Source organism: Natrix helvetica (assembly GCF_964273705.1).
Source record: "Natrix helvetica genome assembly, chromosome: 2".
Classification (NCBI taxonomy): Eukaryota; Metazoa; Chordata; class Lepidosauria; order Squamata; family Natricidae; genus Natrix; species Natrix helvetica.
The window spans coordinates 252227126-252250322 of NC_138552.1; the positions used below are offsets into that span (position 1 = coordinate 252227126).

The 23197-nt window shown below is 45.4% G+C and overlaps 1 protein-coding gene across 1 annotated transcript in view; it reads right to left on the reverse strand.

The window, feature by feature from the left end:
• LOC309388503 (cullin-9-like) overlaps positions 1–23197 on the reverse strand; it is a 59325-nt gene that overhangs the window by 26896 nt on the left and 9232 nt on the right. The window contains exons 5-17 of the mRNA XM_081945891.1: positions 18991–19129; positions 12216–12406; positions 10969–11341; positions 10569–10761; positions 8739–8946; positions 6961–7154; positions 6400–6608; positions 5666–5903; positions 4807–4912; positions 3300–3527; positions 2258–2348; positions 1985–2156; positions 1181–1286 (exon numbers count right to left, since the gene is read on the reverse strand). Coding sequence (XP_081802017.1) covers positions 1181–1286; positions 1985–2156; positions 2258–2348; positions 3300–3527; positions 4807–4912; positions 5666–5903; positions 6400–6608; positions 6961–7154; positions 8739–8946; positions 10569–10761; positions 10969–11341; positions 12216–12406; positions 18991–19129 — 2448 coding nt within the window. The remainder of the gene's footprint in view (positions 1–1180; positions 1287–1984; positions 2157–2257; positions 2349–3299; positions 3528–4806; positions 4913–5665; positions 5904–6399; positions 6609–6960; positions 7155–8738; positions 8947–10568; positions 10762–10968; positions 11342–12215; positions 12407–18990; positions 19130–23197) is intronic.

Sequence of the window (23197 nt, forward strand, 5' to 3'; positions counted from 1 at the left end):
CTGATTTGGGGTTTGATTTCATCAGCCCTGCCTAGCCGAATGAGACTGTCAAAATCCCGTCCTTGTGCCTGGAAACTATGTGGGCAGAACTGGGGAAAAAACAACTTCAAATCATTTCTACCAAGACTGAGTGGCTGTAAAGTGGGATCCTCAACATCCCAATTTTGATCACTCACTTCACTTTGCCACTCAAGATGGTATACAATATGAGGATCCTCTTGAACTCACACGTCTGAGAAGTTGGTATCTGTGGCCAAGATACCTTTGCACAATTTCATCTACTGTGCTAACTGTTCCCTTTCCTGGATAGGAAGGCTCTTCAAATAATTACTAATGGCTTAGTCAACTCATAGCATGATTATTGCAGTGCACTCTACAGAGGGACGCCCTTGAAGGTAATTTGGAAGCTTCAATTGGTCCAGAATAGAGCAGTGAAGGAAGGGATGGGTGCGCTTTAGTATGTCCATGTGACAACTATTAAGGTTGGTTATTACTCTGCTTCCAGATGTAATTCAAGGTGCTGGTTAAGACTATAAAGCCCTACCTGTTATAGGGCCTAGTTATTTGAAGGTTCCTCTGCCTATCATGATGACTACCTGGCTGATACAAACCAACAACACTTCAATTAAATGGTGTCACCTTTCATGACCCAAGAAGCACATTTTCCCTCTGCCCTTTGGAATGCAATTTCACCTCTCATCTGGGTGGCTCCTACTCTGAAAGCCCTTTGTGGGGTCTTGAAGAACGTGTCTTTTTCCCCAGACTTTAGGGTAGGGTGGTTAAAGTCCATCATTAGTTTTATTCTTGACCAGAATCACCATCTTGTTCTTTATCTGATTTTTAATTAATGCTTAATCGGCTTTCTGTTTGATTGCAACAGTGTTTTACTGTATCTTTCTTGTTATATTGTGAGACACACCAGAATCATTTGGAGTTGTGTGGCGCCTCAATAGAATAAATTAATTAAACTGTATCAGAGAATGGAGCACAGATAGTTTGAGAAATGGCAAGTTTCCAACGGAATCTCAAATCAAGGATGGACAGCTCAAACAAATGCATATTCTTTGTAGAAGGTCTATGAACCCTGAGTGTATGTTCACAATATAGCAGAAAATCTTCCTTACTGAAGCTTTCTAAAAGCAGACCGGCTTTAGAGAGAGAAAAAAAAAGAAGCACTCACAGTATTGAGCTCACTAGTGATGCTAGATGTGTTCTCTCCTCCCATCACGACAATCCGAGCTGGCATGTAGCTGGAATCCTCACTAGCTACTATTAAAGTCATCTGCCTGCAGCAAAAACAAAACTTTGTATTTGTGTCAGACTTTGGATGCATCCTGGCATACTCACTAAAGCAGGGGTGTCCAAACTTGGGAACTTTAAGACTTGTGGATAGCTGGCTGGGGAATTCTGGGAGTTGAAGTCCACAAGTCTTAAAGTTCCCAAGTTTGGACACCCCTGCACTAAAGTCTGCCTGGGTGACTAAAAATATTTCATGATATAGCCCCAAATACATTCCTCTCAAAGAAGAACTCACTACATAGACATACAGACCTACATATGCAATCATAACCAACCCTAAATGTAACTAATCAATCATGCAATATTTTTTCTAGGCCATTTTACGGTTAAATGTATGATATTGCATTTTTGCAAACAGAGCAATTTGCAAAAAAAGGGGTGGGGGGGGGAGAGATTTTTCATTTGCTTTTTCATTTCAAAAGTCAATGTGAGAAATTATTTCATCATCTGCTAATCTCACAATTCATCATACTGAAATTAAATCCGAATTATCTACCCCTCCTCCCTGCTTTTGCTCTATTCATTTTGCCTAATGAACAATTCCCAATAACTGAAAAGTTTGCACATAATCTCATGACTTTCATCAAGTATCTGGTTAATTCACATTTAATCATAGAGCTTGCTCTTACCCTGTTGCCTAGAAACTCTCAAAGTCAATTAGCTAACTGCCTCCATTGGGACTTACCTGACTACCACTCCACGATGCATATATACATTGATGTAATGGGAACCTGTGCTACCATTAGATTCCCAATAAGTCTTTGGATTTTTGTCAGTCAGTTTATTGGCTCTATGTGGATTAGAAGAGACTTCTATCCTTTCCCAACACTTGTCTTCCTTCACCTCTACATTAGAACCTAGGGAGGGAGGGAGGGAGGGAGGGAGAATTACTCCTTTTACAGCAGGTCTGTACCCGAATCCTCCAATTTTTAGATTCCAAAGGATGCAAATCATTTACCTTGGCAAAGGTTGCGCAAAAAAACATCAAAAAAGGGAATATTAATAGGCTGGTGGCTTCGTCTATGTTCCTCTATCTGTCCTAGAACCATCTGTATAAACAAAGTAGACAGCAGAATATATTTATCAATAAAGCTTAAGATTTAGTTAAAGAAAAATTTTCATTCTTCAAATCTGATTCTACAATGCAAGCTATTCAACTGAACACAATTTACTAAGCTTCTCTGTCCTACCATCCTTTGTATTCAGCCCTGAATCCTATACACACACACACACACACACACACACACACACACACACACACGAGTCAGAAACTTACTACCGTATTTATTCGAGTATAACGCGCAAAATTTTCTACCAAAAAAATAAATCAAAGTGTGGGTGCGCGTTATAAACGAGGGCTGGGGTGGGGTGGCAGTGGCGGCCGGTCCATTGAGGGCGCAGGCGAATTGTAAATTGTAAATTTCCGGACTGCAGCCTCGATCCCGGCCTTAGGCGGTGCCGCGACGTGCTCAATAGTCGCAACTCAGCTGCCTGCCACCTTTCCCCTCCTTTGTCTCCCAGCCGGGGCGGCCCGCCACCGAGTTGCAACTATTGCCGCCGCTGCTGCCGCCGTTCACAGGACCCGCCTCTCACCCTCTTCCTCCAGTCGGCAGGAGGAAGAGGGTGAGAGGCGGGTCCTGTGAACGGCGGCAGCAGCGGCGGCAATAGTCATGGCCGCACGTGTTCAACAACGTTTTTTTGTCAATTATAATGCTTGGTGTGAAACAAAATTTTATACCGATTTTTAATCAAAAATTAGGGGGTGCGCGTTATACACGTGTGCGCATTATACTTGAATAAATACGGTAATACGGTAATTCCTATACAAGAAGAGAGAACAGAATCTCATAATTTTAAGGAAATTTTTGTTTTTGACCAAATTTAGCTCTTGACTGTTTGCTCTGATTTATTACAGATTATCTGACCACTCTATTGATACTCATTGTCTACCTGTTCCTAGGCCAGCCACCTAATACACACACAGGAAAGGTCAAAGTTACCTGAATGCAACCAGCCAGGATACTGGTTGTCATCTTCTTATAAAGGCTAGCATATTTCTCACAGTCAGTCACAAGGTCCCGCAACTCTGTCACCAATAACAAGTTGGAGTTGTGCTTGTCCATAGCTTTGGTCAGAGCTTCCTTTGTGCCTACACGACACATCACAACCGCACAATCTTTGTTGGTGGTAGCTAAACGATGCAGGAAACGGATGAACTCCTGCACAACCTGTTGACAGAAACATAATAGCAAGGAAGTGTGCAGAAAAAACAGTTTTTGACAAGTAAGTTCCTCTTTCCATCTGTATTTCCTTTTATCCCTCATCACCAGCCATATCTTCCAGGGGATTACAACTCTTCTTCAATAGATCTTCAGGAACACCTGATCAATCCATGCATCATGGGTATGAGACCTATTTCAGCTCAATGACAATTTAATTCTTTTCAAACAAGTTGTGGATCACATGCTATCAGTAAATATAGTGTGCAATCTCTATTTTTTTTCCTCTTGCCACTTATAAAGACAGAAACTCCAGGCATACGCTCTATTTACCCACAATAATTTAACGTTTAAGTAATATCTGTAGGGCCTATTTAAAGGCACAGGGGGGAGTTCTTGCCTGTAATCAACTGCTAGTTAAAAATTAGTTTCTCCCAAGGGTATCAAATTTGAGCAGTTCTGAGGATAAAACAGTTAATTTGATCATTCTGAAAGTGTTTCAAGTAGAGGTCAAAGTGTTTCAAGTAGAAACTGGAAAGAGATTATTACTGTTGGAAAAGTAAGCAAATTTTCACGACAAAGATGATGCCTATTTATGAATCTCATGGGAAACCTTTATCACTATCTAGACTGATAAGAACTTAGCTATGCCTGTTCTATACTTGCAAATATATTTGCAGGTAGTCCTTGACATACAGTAGTCCATTTAGTGACTGTTCAAAGTTACAACGGCACTGAAGAAAGTGACTTATGACCATTTTTCACACTTAGGACCATTGCAACATCACGTGATCATAATTCAGATGCTTGGCAACTGACTCATATTTATGACGGTTGCTGTGTCAGGATCATGTGACCATCTTTTCCCACTTTTTGACAAGCAAAGTCAATGAGGAAGTCAGACTCACTTAACAACCATGTTACTAATTTAACCACTGCAGGGATTCACTTAACTCTGTCAAGAAAGTTCATAAAAATGGGGTACCATAAAATTCACTTAAGAAATGTCTCACTTGGCAACAGAAATTATGGGCTCAATTGTGGTTGTAAGTCAAGGACTACCTGCATATGCTTTTGGCTTCCTGACCCAATTCTATTTGATTTTCAATCCAAATTTTGTTTACTAATAATATATACCAGCAGAGATGAAAAATGCTTTTTGCCAACTACATCTGGCTTGAATTGAGAATTTGCAATTTTGTCAACACGCTCACTAATATTTTACATACCTTCTTCAAATGCCTCTTATTAAACTCCTTTTCAATTTATGTTGCAATTGATTCCTTACCTCTCGTTCACTATTGTGGGTACTCATTGAGGACAGACAAGGCTCAATGCACTCATGCCAGGGCAATGCATCCTCTTGGGAAATATCCAAAAACTTATTCAAAATCCTGCAAAGAGAAGATACTTGTTATAAATGCAGATTTCAATTTAAGAACAACAGCAGCCTTCAGTTCTTAAGCTGACTGCCTGGACTATTTTAATAACTGTATTTAAAATATACAATAAATATCATGTTTTTATTGCTTATAGATATGGTTATTAATATTTTCTTGCAAAAAGAATACAATTTTTTTTCTCAGCGATTTAAAATGTTCCAACATTTGGGATGAAGCACATTCTCTACAGGACCAGCAACAAACATTTTCTGTATTATTTGATGCCAAATATTCATTTTTATGATTTTGATCATAAAAGCTGTTTCTGTGTTGTGGTTCAGTTCTTTCACATGCAGCCCAAAAGACTGCAGGCATTTCACCCACCTCAGTGCCTTTTTAGGATTGCAATTCCCAGAATTCTAAGCCTCTGTGAGAGTGATAGTTTTCTATAAAGTGCAGTGTTCCAAAATTTATAATAAATTATTTCCATTTCAAACAATTTCCTGCAGTGTTCTATTTCCTAAGCTTATGATATACACAAGCCTCAAGCCATTTTCTTGTACAGATTGACTTGTGGTGATGAAGGTCAGCAAGTTACATTATTTAAATTACCCACTTCAGAGCTTCCGTGCTAACCTATCCAGAAGAGTGAGTGGCCCCACCTTAAGACACCATTGCTCAAACCACCCCACTTTCTCTGAATCCAAATACTCTTCTAAAAGAATCTTCCACCTTCCATGATGGTAAAATACATCCTCATTCTACCTCATCATGGCCATCTGGACAGTCTTTTCAGCTCCCAACTGTTCTAGGGTCTTCAACAGCAGCAAGAAATGCTCATGATCTGGCAAAATGTCTGTTCCATTTCTCTCAGGGTAAACACCCTCGTCACAAAGGCAGTGCTCCAGCGCTAGCACTACATCTTTTGAAAAGCTGGTTTCATGCAGGTTTTTCAGTAGGGTTGGTACATCCATATCTTTGAACTCAAAGGAAGCTTCAGATTCTGTATCGAAAAGGGGAGAGGAGGAGAAGATCTCTCTATGTCAAAATATAATTCCCTGAAATAGGGTATGGAGGAAAAAAACAGATGCTGCTAATCATCTCCCCAATAAATGGCCACAGGAGCAAGGCATCCTCTCCTGGAGGGCTCCTTCTCCAGCAGGAAAAGATCCCTGGAAGCAGCCATGGGGATAATTAACCTCTGGCCTTCCAAGTTTCAAAACACAGCAAGTGAAAACTATCTCCTGTGATTTACTATTAAAAGGAAGCCTATGGATAATCAGAAAGACATGCTGATGTAGAAGAATAAGAAAATGTTGATTGTGTGCTTAGGTAATCCCTTCCAACATAATGGAGAGGTCAAGACCTTATTAGATCCTCAAAACAAGGCACTCTATGAAGCAAAGCCTAATGGAAATAAAACAAACTATTACACACTTAGAGAGAAAAATGCCAAAAGAATAAAGATAAGCAACTGGAAACTTAAAAGCAACCTGTACCTGCATTCTCCTGGCTCAATGGCAATTTATGCTCAGCCAAACGATTGAGCACTATTCGAGCTAGCATCTCATTGGAGCTCTGGCCTGTTTGACAACAACTCTGCAGGACCGCACGGAGGTCACAGCTTCCCAACTGTTCTGCCAGGCCCTTGTGATTGTTGATCAGCATGTTTAATACCAACAGCCCATTCTGCACTGCTGATGAGGCTCTGAGGAAAAGAGGAATGGTTGGCATAATCAACTGAGGCAATGTTAGAGGACGCGGAAGGAAAAAATATTGGAATACATAATATTCCAAAACTAAGCAATTAATAATCCTATTCAGTTCCAAGAAATTATTACATGTTTTGAAATAATAATAATCCTATTAATAAATCTGTCAGATTGCCTCCAATCTAAAGGTACAGAACAGAAAACTTAACAAAATGAGACATCAACCGAATTCTCCCAAGAAAAAAAAGTGAATTCTCAACATTCATTCCTTATCCTTGTTTAATTATTAATTCCTTGAACTTAGTTATATGCTCCTTTATTTCAGTTAAGATTTCACTTCCATCTTACCCAGGTGTAGCCAACATCTTCTCAATAGCAGTACAAATTATACATAGCAAATTGTCAGATTCTTTGCTGGAAGCAGAACCAATGCTGGCAAAAATTTCCCGCATCATCTGAGCATCTGAATGATTCAGAGGGTATGATTTCCCGCTGGTACCAAGTAGCTCGCAGTTCCCAGCACCCACCAATACTTTCAATGCCTAGAAAAACCAAAAGCAGAAAATGAAGATCAGAAATAAATAACTGATTCCCTTTGTCACAATATTTCATCAGCACCCACTTTATACTTCAGCTGTTTGAAATCTTTGGACTTTTGTTGAGGACATAGTAAACTGAAGACATTTCTAAAAAAGCAAGGACAACATTAAGCTGAAATTGCTGGCTAGATACTGAATCTGGGCCCATGAAATCTCTCAGGATAAAGGAGAGATTGTGAGATCACCCAGACATATTCTGGACACTGGTAGGTAGCAGGACCTGACATTGTTGTGCTTGTGAGTTGAATGGCCAGAAGTCAAGGATTCACACAAAGCTAATAATGTAGCCTTAAGGGAAGATGGTTCAGCTGATCTTCATTTCTTAATCACTGAGTCAATGTCCTTCAATCTTTCAGAAAAGAAGTTTTAAGTTTAACAACTTACTTTTTTCTGGAATTGACACTAAAAGGGAGATTAGAATGTTGATTTTATAAACTGACTAAAGATCAATATTCATCCATCCATCACATTTATATATCTGTCCATCTAATTAAAAGCTACTGTGGTCAGCAGATACATTTAATAACATTCTGAAATTAAATATAAGAATCCTTCCCATGGAAAACTATCCATGTTTTTTCACATCCAGAAGAAAAACAAGAAGATAAATTGGGATTTTGAAGATTGGAGACTAGAGAGCAGTAGAAGGAAATGTATTATACTTAAAGGGAAAGAATACTTAAGCTCTATGTGGGGTCCTTCGTGTTCTCTGAGCTTGGTGGGTTTTTTTTTGCAGACGTTTCATTACTCTAACTAGGTAACATCATCACTGCTGCAAGAAAACCACCAAGCTCAGAGAGTACCAAGGACCCCTCATTTCAACTCTGAGCTACAAATATTCTCCTTTATTGTTATCAATCTGATAATGCAGAATGGAGCAAAATCTTTTATCAACGGGAGATATTTGTTAACAATGGACCCACAAGGATGGAATTCAGGTGGGTTTATTAGATCAAGCGCATACTAGATAGGCTGATATTTCTGGTAACCCTTAATGGACTCTTGCTGATTAAGATAGATCATGAGATTTTAAAGATTTGTTTAAGAGAATGTGGTGAGGTAGGAGATGGAAGAGGTTGCTGTATTTTAAGAGATGGTGACAAGTTGCTAAAGTTGTTTATACTTGCTGAGACAAAGGAGGAATTGACTTCTTTCTTTCTCCTTTCTCTTCATATTTTTTTTAAATATAAATATTTTGCATTAATTTTATCTGCACAATTAATTTGTTAAATTCAAACAACTGAATTTCATGCTGAGAGTTACATTTATGTGGTATTAAGACTTATTATATTATTTACAGAACATATTAAAAAAATGATAAATGTTAAGAATTTTTCTGAGAAACATTCTTCCATCGTTCTAATTTCTAAGCATATTTATTTGCTCTGGTACTTTAATGTATTATTTATTGTTTAATGTATACTTTATTTCCATTAAGAGTTAATGGAAAATTCTTCCAAAACAAACAGAGACACACATACATCAAATTCCCACCATCAATTTATGTCATTAATATATTCAACTTACTGCCAAGCCAGCCTGCTGTACCAATGCTGAAGGGGAATATTCCTGCATACAGCCCAGCACAGCACGCACCCCACCTTCCGTAGCAAAAAGGATTCGCCAATCATACTTTGCCATTAACACATAAAGCAGTCTTAATGCTGTCACCATCAACAATTTCTCCTTCAGCTGGTTGCTGAGCAGCTCCACCAGCATCTTCACCATCTTCTCTCTGAGGAGCATAAAAAAGCCTTTAAATTTATGGTTGTGTCTTTGTAAGGGTCTGAGCAAATAAAGTCCCAGTTGCTACCTCTAGTTTTTCCTAAGGAAAATAAAATGATCACTAGACGACCAGATAAAAACCTCCAGCCAGGCAGAGCACCACTCACCGACCTAGCATATCCTGAAGGTGCCAAGCCGCAAGAATGGGGTGGGGGGCAAAGGCTTGCGTTGCTTGGCACCTTTGGGATACCAGTAGGTCAGTGAGAGGTGCTGTGCCCAACTGAAGAGGGGGCTTGCTGGGGGGTTGCTCTCTTGCGAGCGGGCTCCCAAAGAGCCGGGCACAGCCTCAAGAGTCGAACGGCTGTGTTGCGCTGTTGCAGCAGCATTACACAGCAGCCATGAGGTGACCACGCTCACGAGCAGCCGCCCGGCAACTCCCCTTTCCAGCCAAGCACAGCGCCATTCACTGACCTGGGGTATCGCCAAGCTGCTTGAGCGCCTGTTCACCGCCCTCTGGCTCCTGCGGCTTGGTGCCTTCGGAATGCCCCTAGTCAGTGAATGGGACTCTGCATGGCTGGAAAGGGGGATTGCGTGAGCGGCTTTTCCGCTCCCCGCTCATGCACCTCCCAGCCTCACAATGCCCTTGCCTAACTCTGCCTGCAGAGCCAGGGCATCTTCGCTGCTGCCACTGCCCACCGCCACCGCATGGCTTTTTCAGCAGCTTCCAAAGCACAGAGGTAGAATGCTGAGTCTTCTGGAAATTGCCACTCTGGGAATACGCTCTATGGTTGTACGCTTTGGGAGTACGCTCTGCCTCAGCCAGCCCACAACCATAGAGCGTATCCCCAGAGCAGCCGCTGCCGAAAGACTCAGCTACGGATCTCCGGAGTTTGGAAGCCAGAGAATAGGCTATGCTCGGAGTGAGGCAGCACATTGGCCCTACGAGGAGAGCTGGACCAGGGCATGGCGAGGTTGGGAGGCACACCAGCTGGGGATGGAACAGGCGCTCACGCAACCTCCCTTTCCAGCCAGGCAAAGCGCCATGCACTGACCTAAGGGTATCCTCAATGCGTCACCACATGGCTTAGCACCTTTGGGATATCACTGGGTCTGTGAGTGGCGCTCTGCCCGACTGGAAAGGGGGGTTTCTGGGTGGCTGCTCATGAGCGTGGTCACCTCATGGCTGGTATGTTGCGCTGCTGATACAGTGCAACACAGTCATTTACCCCTGAGACTGTGCCTGGCTCTCCGGGCGCCCGCTCGCAAGAGAGCAGCCACCCAGCAACCCCAAAGTAATAACCCCCCCCCCCCAATAATAAGACCCAATCAATATTTTGGGGTCAAAAGAAAATAAGATCCTGTCTTATTTTCGGGGAAACACGGTAACAACTGTTGATAAGAAAGACAAAAAGATCTGGATAGTGGAAGTGGATGTACTTGGAGACAATAGAATAGAAGAAAAAGAACTGGAGAAAATCACAAACTACAAAGACCCACAAACAGAAGTAGAATGACTGTGTTAAAAGAAAGCAAAGTTAATACCATGGAACTACAGATAATTTAACTAAAGACACTTTATCATTGAAATGCAGGCCTACTATAACGATTGCATATTGAAGGAAGAAAACTGACCTGATTGAGGGTCCACTTTCTACTTTAATAATTTGTCTTTCTTGACAAGTTTCATCTTCTAAGATCTTGATTATGAATCTGAGTCCAGACACCTGTACTGCAACCTCGGAACTAGATTTCTGTATTATATCTACAATATCTGCAAGCTTCTCCAGGGAGTTCCTCTTTCCTGACACTTTCCCACTGAAGAAAGCTGATCAATAACAAAGGACAGATCAGTAAACAAAACTCTTAGTAATTACCCAATTATAAACTTTTTGTTAAACTTTTATTCTTTATTTTCCACAACAGCTATAAGTGCAACAAACTAGTCTCTGGTTTTTTTCAACTCCACCCTCCCTCTCTTTCCTGCAATTATTTGACATAAATGAGCTTAAATACATATCTTTTTGGCATTTACCTTTGGCTTTTTCATCTGGTATGTCTGGAAAGTAAAGTCCTTCTACGTGATGAAGTTTATTAATCAACTGCGTGTCAGTCTTCTCTGTTGTGGACAGCACCGGAGAAGACATTTCAGCAGAAGCGGACTCCTTCGGTTTTTGGGAAGCCATGGCTTCAGAAAAGCCACTATCTTTTGCAGAGGTCATGTCCATACTTTGGCAACCTTCTTCTGAACTTCCCTTGCTGAAGGTGTATTTGAGATAAATGTGAGAATTCTGGAGGTCATTTTGGGTGCAGCCTTGACAGTACTTGCTCAAGAGCGGCAAGAGTTTCCGAGTCAATTCTACTGATATTGACAGCTGAATCAGGCCCTCTTCATCGAGTTCGGACAGCTTAAAATGCAAAAGACAATTCAGTAATCAGAATACATAGTGCTTTTCACATCCAATCACAGCTGTAAGAGGATAAAAGAGCCTGTTTGTCCAATGGGCCATTCATATACTAGGGCAGGAAAGGGCACATTTTGGGCAGTTGGAGGCTGTGTTTAAGCTTCTTGACCCTATGTAGAACCATGGGATCCAGTGTATAAGAATCACTGGAAAGAATATTGAACAATCTTTTCAGACTGTTTTTAACATTCATTAATTAGAATGGTGGTGGCAGGACACGGTAGTGATAAGAAGGTAAAGCATGACCATTCTTACACTTAAGGCCAATCTTTTGTAAAATAGTGCGTTCTGATTCTTAATCTGCAAAATTGTACCATGGGAATGTGGTTAGTCTGATTCTAACTTTCAATAGTACAATTCTAAATGATATGGGGAATGGGTGGGACAAACCAGTCACTGGTTGTTTATGCCTTTATTAGGAAAAGAACACAGGAGCTGCTCTTCCTGGCTGCCAATTCACATTTCTTAATTCCTAAGAAGCAGGAATGGTAGAAGGTGCCATTGCATTTTTCCTACTCAGATAGCAATAGCACTTAGACTTATATACTGCTTCACAGTGCTTTACAGCCTTCTTAGGCAGTTTACAGAGTCAGCATATTTCCCTCAACAATCTGGGTCCTCATTTTACCGATCTCAGAAGGATGGAAGGCTGAGGCAACCTTGAGCCGCTCAGAATCGAACTCCTGGAGTGAGCAGTGAGTTATCCTGCAGTGCACTACTGCATTCTAACCACCGTGCCACCACGGCTCAGTTTTTCCTAGTCAGGTGTCTGTTAGGTTCTGTTCCTTTCCTCCCAAGGAAAATTTCTTCCATTTACCTGTTCCTCATGATTCTCCTGAATGAACCGAATAATTTCCTGTTGTTCATGTTGCTCTAGCTTTTTAATGAAAAAAAGTAGCTCCCACCATTCAGCCCGGCTCAACATTCCAGAACTCTCATATAGGTGATCCACTAAGTATGGCAGGCAGTAAAGTCCTCCAAGAGGTTTGCAGTAAAATGTCTGAGTAGCTGCAGAGAGAGAGAGAGAGAGAGAGAGAGAGAGAAAAGCAAAAACTAACTTTTGAACTCAGAGACTTGACTGTCACTTGCTTATATCTTGAGAAAACAGGATAACATTTGGAATAGTTCACAGCTCTACAAAGAGGAGAGATGATATCTGCTATTCTCCCTTCTCCTTTCCAATCCCCAGTACCAGCATTTCCATCACTCAAGATGGTCCTCCAACTCATCAGAGCAAATTTGGAGGCAGCATAAGATACATCAAGGAAGAAGGAATGAAGTTCTCCAGTGCGCTGCTTAGAAAATCCAAAGGAATGGGTTAAATTCAGTCTGCTTGCCTAGAGACAGAATTAAAGAAACTTGGCCTCCCTTTTCACTCGGCCCATCAGTTTTTTCAATTCAGTCTGCCTGAAGAGACGTAATCACATTGTCTCCTATACCTTTATGATCTATTCCTTTGGATTTTCTTTGCAAGTACAGGTATTGCATTTCTTTTGTTATTGTTGTTTCAGTAGTGCGATTTCGGTAGGCACGCTGGTTTTCCCAGTCCGCCGGCAAGAACCGCTGCCGGGGTTTCCCCATTCAGGGGGAATGCATGTGCGGTTGGGCGCTTCTACCTGATTACTCAGGCTAGCCCGTAACTGATATCCGCTTGGTTCTGTGGGCCATGAGTTCGGTGTGCCAGTCTCAAGCCCCTCTTGCTGCGCTTGGAGGCTTGGTTTACCATCTTTCCGTCACTGCCTGATTCTCTTCTGAGGCGCTCGGAGCGGCCATTTTGAATTGCGCTTTGAATTTTGCGGGTGTGGGTTGTGCCGAGAGATGCTGAGCAGTGATTGGATACCCTGGAATTGGCGGGCTGTTGGTTTTGGCGCCAATTGAGCTCCGGAGCAGCGTCGGCCATTTTGAGTGCCACGAGCCTCATTGCGTGCTGGTTTGGGAGACGAGTAGCAGCGTGGTTGCAATCTTGCTGTTCCCTCACCGCAGGCGATCTAAACTGAGCTGCTTCTTGGCGCCTTCCTCCAGTGACTACGTATCACCTATTGAGCAGCCAGGATCGCATGGTTATTTGCAGGTTTGCCCTATTATTCCCCATGAAGTCACTTCGGGTGCATAGGAAGAGGATGACAGACCGTGCTTCTATTCCAGCATCGGGAGCAGCGATTTCCCCTGGAAGTTCTCCCTTGAGGGATTCCCCTCCCGGCAGGGTGGGAAGGGCTACCACTAGGAGCACGGCCTGCAGATCCAAAGCCACTTCCTTGTCAGCGGCTGCTAATAAGGATGCACGAAAGAAGCACCGGGCTTCCACCAAGAAGGCCTCCAAAGCCCCTAATCCATCGAGGGTACCAATTCTCCCCCACCTTTGCAGCTGGAGGAATTGCCTTTTTTGTCCTTTCGGGGATCCCCCTTGGGAGCGTCCAGGGACTGGTCCCCAGATAACATCCAGGTGCAGGGCCTCTCTGCAGAAGATGTAGACCTAGGCCCTGGTTCCACGCCAAGTGCGTCAGGCCTCAGCGTTGTGCAGGCCTCCCAGGCCAGGCATTCCACACCAGAAACCAGGCATTCCTCACCTGAGGCCATATTTACCCCCATGGCAGTGGGGCTCCGTGAGGTGGACAACCAAGTCCTGAACCTCCCTAGAGATTTCAGGGATCTTATCTCAGCTGCCATCTCACAGGTTGATTCTGAACTCTGCAGGAGATCCAAACATTCAAGGGCACCTTCTAGGCCCGCCCTGGATCCTGCAAGGGACCATCTTCTCCTGTGCACCTACCCATAGCAAGGACTCTCTCCTGGGTGATGAGGAGCAAGGCAACCAGGAGTTGTCGGATGATGAGGGTGCTCTCCCAGAAGTCCCCATTCCCGGGGGCCTTTTCTGGCCTACACTGTTTAAATCCTTGCTCTTTAAGGCAAGGATCACAGCCAACATGGGCAGCAAGAGTACCCCAGTGGAATCTTCTCTGGGTCTAGATTCCACTGAGCACTTGTTTTCAGAACCAGTTCTGGAGCAAGAGGTTTTTCCATCACCCAAACTTTTTCTGGATGTCATCCAGAGACGGTGGTCTCAGCCAGCTGCGGTTCCCCCACCGAGCAATAATGACAAGTGGCTGTTTGGGCCCGGACCGGACCTGGAGGGGCTCCTCCAAATGCCAACTGCGGATCCGCCGAAAGCCAATTTGACCTCCCCCGCCATTGTCCCTTCAGATGCATCTGAGGGGCTGAAGGCAGAGGACCACAAGGCGGAACAAACCTTCCGCAAGTTGCACCAGGCGGCTGCCTGGGTGATTCGTGTGGCTACTGCTGCATCCTTTTTCAACAGGACTTCCCTGGTGTGGCTCAGACAATTGCAGTCTAGGCTAGTGCCTGAGGACATGCGCCTCCACCAAGATGTCAATAAGTTGGTGGCAGCTTTGGAATTTTCCGTTGCTGCCACCTTAGCGGCGGCTAAATTCACCTCCAGGGCATTGGCTACTAATATCACATCCCGCTGCCTCCTCTAGCTCCGCCGTTGGCAGGCGGACATCTGCTCCAAGTGGCGCCTTGCAGCAGCCCCGTTTAAAAGAGGGAAACTTTTTAGGGAAGCCCTAGATACCAATCTCATTGAGAACAGAGATAAAAAGAAAGGGCTCCCCTCTGTACAAAGGCAGGCGGACCATAGGTCCCAATCGTAGTTCCCACTGGCAGCCCTTTCAGGGGGATTTGGGGTCCACTGGGCCCCAGTATCACAGATCCTACTACCAGGGATCACATCAAGCCCAGGAAAGGTCCACATTTAGGGATAGGGGCAGGCAGCAGCAGCAGCCCCAGCCACAACAGCCACAACCTAGACAAGGAGGCCGAGGTTCCGGCTACCGACCCTTCAGTCAGTACCGCTGACTCCCAGGTTGGTATTCCCATTGGTGGTCAACTCGCTCACTTCGTCGACCAATGGGAACAATCAACCTGGGACGCTTGGGTTCTCCAGACCATGTGGATCGGCCTCACTCTAGACTTTCCTTCCACTCACCCAAGACGGTTCGTCAGGTGCTCCATTCCAAGGTGAAGGGTCATGAGGGCTCTCATGGACACCGAAATCCAGCACCTCCTGGACATTTGTGCCATCGAACCAGTCCCCTCAGGTCAGGAGCGGAGGGATTTTTATTTGATCCTGTTCTTAGTGCCCAAGAACTCGGGGGGTGGGGGTGGACAGCGATCCTGGATCTCAAGAGGCTGAATGTGTACCTGGCGTACAAGCGTTTCAAAATGCAGTTGCTGCAAACCATCTTGGGCTGCATTCACCAGGGAGACTATCTAAAATCTGTAGACATCAAGGAGGCATACCTTCATGTGCCTATTTGTCACTCACACCAGAAGTTTCTATGCTTTGCTTAGGCAGGGTGCCATTTCCAATACCAGGCCCTGCCATTTGGACTCTCGTCGGCCCCAAGGACATTTACGAAGCTGCTGGCCGCAGTGATGGCCCATCTCAGGTCTCATCCCATCCGACTTCAGGCCTATCTCGACGATGTCCTGATACAATCGACATCTCCAGGGCAGACCCGTCAAGATTTTTGAACAACAATTCGGTCACTGCAGCTCCACAGCTTTATGGTAAATATGGACAAAAGTCAATTGTTACCAGCCACGTCACTGCTACATCTCAGGGCCATAATAGACACTGTTCAATGTCAGGTGTCCCTGTCACCTGACCGTTCCAGCATTCGAGCCCTGGTGAACCAGGTGCTGGCCTAGAGATCGATGCACCTGTCCATCCTTTATACATTGCTCAGGAAGCTGATCTCTTGCATAGGGATTGTTCCCCGGGCCCGGCTTTACGCATGCCATCTTCAATGGTTCCTCCTTCCACACCAGAGGAGACACAGGGACATCCTGGACATTATGGTGCGACTGTCCTCCAAAGTGACCTGCTCTTTCTACCAGTGGACCTCCTCCGCCTTGCTGAAAGGTTGTCTGTTCAGAGAGCCGGATTGGTTCACAATCATGATCGATGCCAGCTTATACGGCTGGGGCACTCACACTCACTCGGGAGAAGCCCAGGGACGCTGGAGCCCCAGGACTTGACGAACAATATCAATTGGTTGGAACTTCGGGCCATTCATCTGGCCCTTCGGGAGTTCAGAAACCTGGTGGCGGGGCGGCATTTGTTGATCCTCACGGACAACGTGGCCACCAAAGCACACATCAACCGCCAGGGGGGCACACATTCCAAGAGGCTGATGCTGGAGGCATAGGCACTCTGGTTGTGGGCGAAATTTCATCTTCTGTCCATCAGAGCAGATCACATCTCCAGCTCGAAGAACATGCAGACAGATTGGCTGAGTCATGCAACTGTGAACCAGGCGGAGTGGCGACTCCACCCGGACTTGTTCCAGGAACTGACCCGCAGGTTCGGCATCCCAATATTGAACCTGTTTGCATCTCCAACCAACACACACCTGTCTCAATTCTTCAGCAGATTCCAGCCTCCCAGGGCGAGGGTTAGAGATCAGCTTTGCTCCCTCAAGTCCTGGAATTCCTCCAGGATGGCCTGGATAGGGGACTGGCCCCAAACTCCTTGTGAAGACAGACAGCGGCACTTGCTACAGTTCTTCACAGAGACACGGGATGTTCCTTGGCACACCATCCCAGGGTTCGTGCCTTCTTGAGGGGTGCCGCCAACCTCAGACCTCCGACAGCCCATCGTTACCCATCGTGGGAGCTTTCCATAGTGCTTGAAGCCTTGACATCAGTGCCGTTTGAACCTATCCGCTCCATCAGCCTTCGTCTACTGACTTTGAAGGTGGCTTTCCTCGTGGCCACCATCTCGGCTCGGAGGGTCTCGGAATTGGGTGCCCTGTCGGACTGCAGCGACCTCTGTATTTTCCAAACTAACAGAGTGATCCTCAAGCTTGACCCTTCCTTTCTCACGAAGGTCAACTCCTGGTTTCATAGGGCCCAGGAGTTGGTATTGCCTGACTTTTGCCCCCGACCGATGCACCCTCGCGAATGGAAATGGCATCACCTCGACGTGCTACGGACCCTTCGATGCTACATCAAGCATACAGCATCCTTCTGATGGTCGGAGGCCCTCTTTGTTGCCTTCCTTCCCGACTCCATGGGACAGAAAGTATCATCCACCACTATTGGAAGGTGGTTGAAGGCCTATATCGCCAAGGCATATGAGGTGCAGGGCCACCCACCACCCCATCACATCACAACCCACTTGACGCGCAGCCTGGCCACCACCACAGCCTGGGCCACACAAGCCTCGGTTGAGGAGATTTGTAGGGCAGCGATATGGTTATCTCCATCGCCCTTCATTAAACATAAATTGGATGTTTATGCTTAAGCCGAAGCGGCCTTCGGACGTCATGTATTGCAGGTAGTTGACTCGGACTCTGGCTCCCTGGACCAGTCAACTACCCACCCTTAGGTCAGTATGCTTAGGCATCTCCCATTCCTTTGGATTCTCTAAGCAGCGTACTGGAGAAAGACCCTTGTACTTACCTGAATGGTCGTTCTTGGTGCGCTGCGTGAGAATCCAACCCCGCCCAATCGCGATTCGGCCCAGGGTCGTTGTGGGCAGGAGGTTTCGAGGTTAGGAGGGCATTTCATGTGCTTTCATCTCTCGAAACGGCCATGCCTTCCATTGAAAAAACTGACAGGCCGAGTGAAAAGGGAGGTGTGGCCAAGTTTCTTCAATTCAGTCTCTAGGCAAGCAGACTGAAATTAACCCATTCCTTTGGATTCTCATGCAGTGCATCGAGAACGACTGTTCAGGTAAGTACAACAGTCTATTTCTAACTAATTTGTTAGCAAGATTCTTCCTTGTAGGCACTCATTTGTAGGCACTCTAGAATTCTACAGAAAAGAATATGCTCAATCTATTTATTTGTTAAAGTTATTTACCGCCTATCTCACTGTAGGACTATAGAATCCTGTAAGCAAACAATTATTCAGCTGCAGAAGAATTTGAATTTTTGAACTAAAAATGCACACGCATTCTACAAAAGTAACCTGGGTGATTTTGGGTCAGTCACTCTTTCAGCCCTCTCAATCACAGCATTGCTATTGTGAGGAAAATAGGAGGAAGGTGTGGTTGGATCACCTTACAGGGGAGATGGGCTACATAAAAATTAATAATAAATATGTTCACCACCTTAAGTTATTTGTTAAAAGAATATAGATGGGTATAAAATGAAATAATACTAAAATAAAATAAATACTAAAATGAAATAAATAATGACATAAAATAATAACATAAAATAAATCCATCTCTAATGCAATTCAGAGAAAACAATATAGTGAAAAATGTAAGGCACAAAATAGCTGCTACGTATTCAACCATACTTCATTTCTTCAGATGACAATAAATAAAGCTACAGAACTAAGGTATCTATTTTACAATACTTCATAATAAGTATTTTAATCCTAATAGTAAGCTACCATCTAACCTAAAGTGTAATAAGATCCAAGTAAACTTTTTTCTCTGTAAAAAGACTTCTAAAATTTAAGATGTTACTAGTTAAAAGAAATAAACAACAATGAATTCGTAGCATGCAATAATTCAAACTAAAACTACACATAATTTAGTTTGTAAATTCCTCTAATCTCACCTGTGGGTAGTTTCAGGTTCTCTGTTAAACTAGATACTTTTTCTTGTGCTGCATCCTCTTCATTTTGCTCCCCAGAGCCAATAATTTCTATCATGTGCCAGTGCACCCAATAAGTCTGGCCAGTAGATTGCCACAAAACCTGTGAAACAATGAACTACATAGTTAAAGCCGTTCCCTCAAATTCTCCGTGCCACAAAATAGAAACAAACACTGCCCAGCTTGCATGGAACAGAAGTACTTATAATTTCATTTATGTTAATGATCAAAGTAAACTGAATCACTTTTTACTATCAGTAAGCAATATAGTTTGGTCTGGTAATTAAGAGATCTGGCTAGAAAGCAAGAGAACATGAAATAGTCCCGCCCTATTCATAAAAGCCAGGTGGGTGACTTTGGATCAGTCACTCTCCCCAGTCCAAACCATCTCATAGGGTTGTTGCTTGGGGGGGAAGCAATAGGAGGAAGGTGTTGACAGGTTTGCTGCCTTGAGTTACAGTATTTGTAAAAATCATAAAGACATAATACATACAAATAAATATAATTAAAACAGTACTGCAATTTTCACATATCTAGAGGGCATCAACTTTAGGAAAGGTAGTTGCACATTATCTTATTTCTACCACAATACGTTTTGGGGGGGGGGGCTTGTTATTAAGGGCATACTGTCTCCTAGCAGCAATTAAGCAATTGAGTTTTTGCTCTATACGATAGAATAATAGTACAGTCACATAACAGCATTGTATTTTTTAAAACAGCGCTAAGAAAGCATAAAATCAGTTTTTCCCTAGCAAACTGGTCTTCTACAAATAGCAATCGCTTCCTCTTCTGACCAACTCATCAGATGAATTGCCCACAGAATTATAGGATAACCAGCAGTTTCTCTTTACTACTTCTAAAGTCTGGAGTATTTCTTGCTGCAGCACATTCTTAAGGATAAGATAATAATTAAATAAGGATAAAGTACATTATATTCATCTTTCTTGAAAAGACTCATTGCCCATGTTAAGCTCATAGTTGTCACAATACATCATTATATAGTTTGTTTCTTTTTAAATGCATTCCTCTACAATTCGTTCAGTGCCCAGTGCCTATTGCTGTTCAATTACTTCCAAATTCTCATAACCCCAATGGACATTGTTTTGTCAAGACTTTTTTTCAGTAATTGCTTCTTTCAGTTCTTGTCACCTCAGTGGTGATACTTACCCATCTAGTATCAACCTGTTTTCTAATTGCCTCATTATCTGTAGCTCTAGCCCAGCGATGGCGAACCTTTTTTGGCTCGCGTGCCACAAGTGGGGGGAGCGCAGGGGGGTCGTGTGCGGGTGTGCCACACCCATAATGCAACGCGTGCCCTCCATTGCACATGCGCGCACAACGCCCCTCCCATTTTTACATGCTTTTTTCGCCCTCCCCAGGGTCCAGAGGCTTTATAGGAGCCTGGGGAGGGCGAAAAGAGCCTCCCCCGCCCCCCCCCGGAGGCCCTCCGGAGGCTTCAGGGACTGTCCCGAGGCTTCCCTGAAGCCTTCGGAACGCTTAAAACCACCCTCCGAGCAACCCGGAAGTTACTTCCAGGTTGCTCGGAGGGTCGTTTTAAGCACTCCGAAGGCTTCAGGGAAGCCTCGGGACAGTCCCTGAACAGGCACGAGACGTGCGTCTCCATCGCCCGGGCCCGGATAGCCTCGGCCACGTGGCGCCTCGAGCCCAGCGTCCTTGCGCCGCTCCGCCCAGCCTCGGCGCGCTCGTCAGGGCCCGGCCTTCACATCGCCGCTGCCGCCGCCACCAGGACAGGCTCGGCCGAAGGGAAGTCCGTCGGGCCTCGACCACGCCGCCCTCGCCTCCTCCTCCTCCTCCTCCTCTAGCCGTGCCACGCCGCCTCCTCCTCCTCCTCTAGCCGCGCCATCGTTCTCAGCCCCGCGGGCGCCTCCGTCCTTGGAGCTTGGCTGCCTGCTGCCTTTCCCCTCCTTTGTCTCCCAGCCGGGGCGGCCCGCCGCCGAGTTGCGACTAGTGCTGCCTCCATCGCCACTGCTGCCGCCGTTCACGGAACCCGCCTCTCGCCCTCTTCCTCCAATCGGCAGGTTCCGACTCGTTCGCTGCCTGCCGAGCCCCGGCGCCGTGTTCAAGCCGGAGGGGGAAAGGAGGAGGAGGAGGAGGAGGAGGAGGAGGCTGGGCTGGGCTTGGTTGGTCTCCGCCACCCACCCCCCGCGCCGCCTGCGCAATGGTACGATCCGGAACACTCCGAGCCGTCGCCTTGACAACAAAGCCCCCTTTGCTTTCCCCCTCCCCTTCTCCTCCCTTTCGGCTTAACCCTTGCGATGCCCGCGCAAAGCCCTGAGGTGACGGATTCCTGTGCGGGACGCATGGCAGGAAGGATATAGAGTCCCCCCTCCCTCCGCCGTCCAGACGGTCCCTGAAGCCTTCGGAACGCTTAAAACGACCCTCCGAGCAACCCGGAAGTCACTTCCGGTTTGCTCGGAGGGTGGTTTTAAACGCTCCGAAGGCGTCAGGGAAGCCTCCGGACGGTCCCTGAAGCCTCCGGGGGGAGCAGGGGAGGCTCTTTTCGCCCTCCCCAGGCTCCTATAAAGCCTCTGGAGCCTGGGGAGGGCGAAAAATAGCTTTTAAAAAGGTGAACTCAGCTGGCCAGCGCGCGCATGCACGCTGGCCAGCTGACAGGGCAGCGCCTCGCGTGCCCTGACAAATGGCTTCGCGTGCCACTTGTGGCAAGCGTGCCATAGGTTCGCCATCATGGCTCTAGCCTCATTACTAGTAGTTCTAATAAACATTTTACTTTAATTCATCTAATATTGAATGATTTACTTTTCTTGCAGTCTAAGGTATTCCACAATTTTCTTTGGTACATTTCAAAAGCACTATGCTGGCGCGGTAGTTAAAATGGTATATTGTGGGCTAACTGCCCACAGCCAAGAGTTTGATCCTCACCAGCTTAAATTGACTCAGCCTTGCATCCTTCTGATGTCAGTAAGATGAGAACCCAGATTGCTGGGGCAATATGCTGACATTTGTAAACAACTCAGACAGTGCTGTATTTATTTATTTATTTATTTTATCAGACTTATTAGTCGCCCCCTCTCCCCACAGGGACTCGGGGCGACGTACACAAGCAACTGTCTACGGACTACAAAGAAGGAGGTAAAAATAAATAAATACAATAATCAGAGAAGTTAAAACCCCAATAAGAATAAAAGTTTAAAAGCTAACATTGACAATTAAAATTAACCAAGGGGTGGAACAGTTGTCGAGATTATGCCAGGCCAGCTAGCCGAAACAGGTGGGTCTTCAGTTTACTGCGGAAGGAGCGGAGATCGGTTGTTGTCCTGATGTCTGGGGGGAGGTCGTTCCAAAGGGTGGGACCCGCCACAGAGAAGGACCTACTCCTGGGCACCGCCCTCTTACAGTCTCTAGAGGACGGCACCCGGAGAAGGCCCTCTCTGTGTGAGCGAATGGGCCGCAGGGATGTATGGGGCAGGACACGATCCCGCAGATAACTAGGCCCTATGCCATGGAGCGCTTTAAAGATGGTGACTAACACCTTGAAGCGCACCCGGTAGACCACAGGAAGCCAGTGCAGCTCGCGCAGGAGAGGTGTTATATGGGAGAACCTCGATCTCCCCATGATTACCAGCGCGGCTGCATTCTGGACCAACTGCAGTCTCCGGGTGCACCTCAAGGGGAGCCCCATGTAGAGAGCATTACAGTAGTCCAGACGAGACGTCACCAGCGCGTGAGTGACTGTGCGCAGGGCCCCCCGGTCCAAAAGGGGACGCAATTGGCGCACCAGGTGAACCTGGTGGAACGTCCCCCTCGCCACGGCTGCCACATGATCTTCTATAGTCAGCCGGGCATCAAGGAGGACACCCAAATTGCGTGCCCGTTCCACCGTTCCATAGTCCTGTAAAGGACTATGGCAGGGGTTTTCAAACTTTGCCATTTTAAGACTTGGGGACTTCAACTCCCAGAATTCCCCATGGCTGGCTGGCTGGGGAAATCTCCAGGTCTTAGAAGTGGCCAAGATTTAAAACCCCTGCACTATGGAGTGGCATATAAGTCTAAGTGCTAATGCTACCCATTTTTCTTCATTTAACAGTTTTTGATGATCCAGCTTTCTCAATCTTATGTATGTATAAAAATCACCTAAGCTCATGGAAACATATGAGTTAAAAATTGTACCCAATACATTAAAACAAATAGC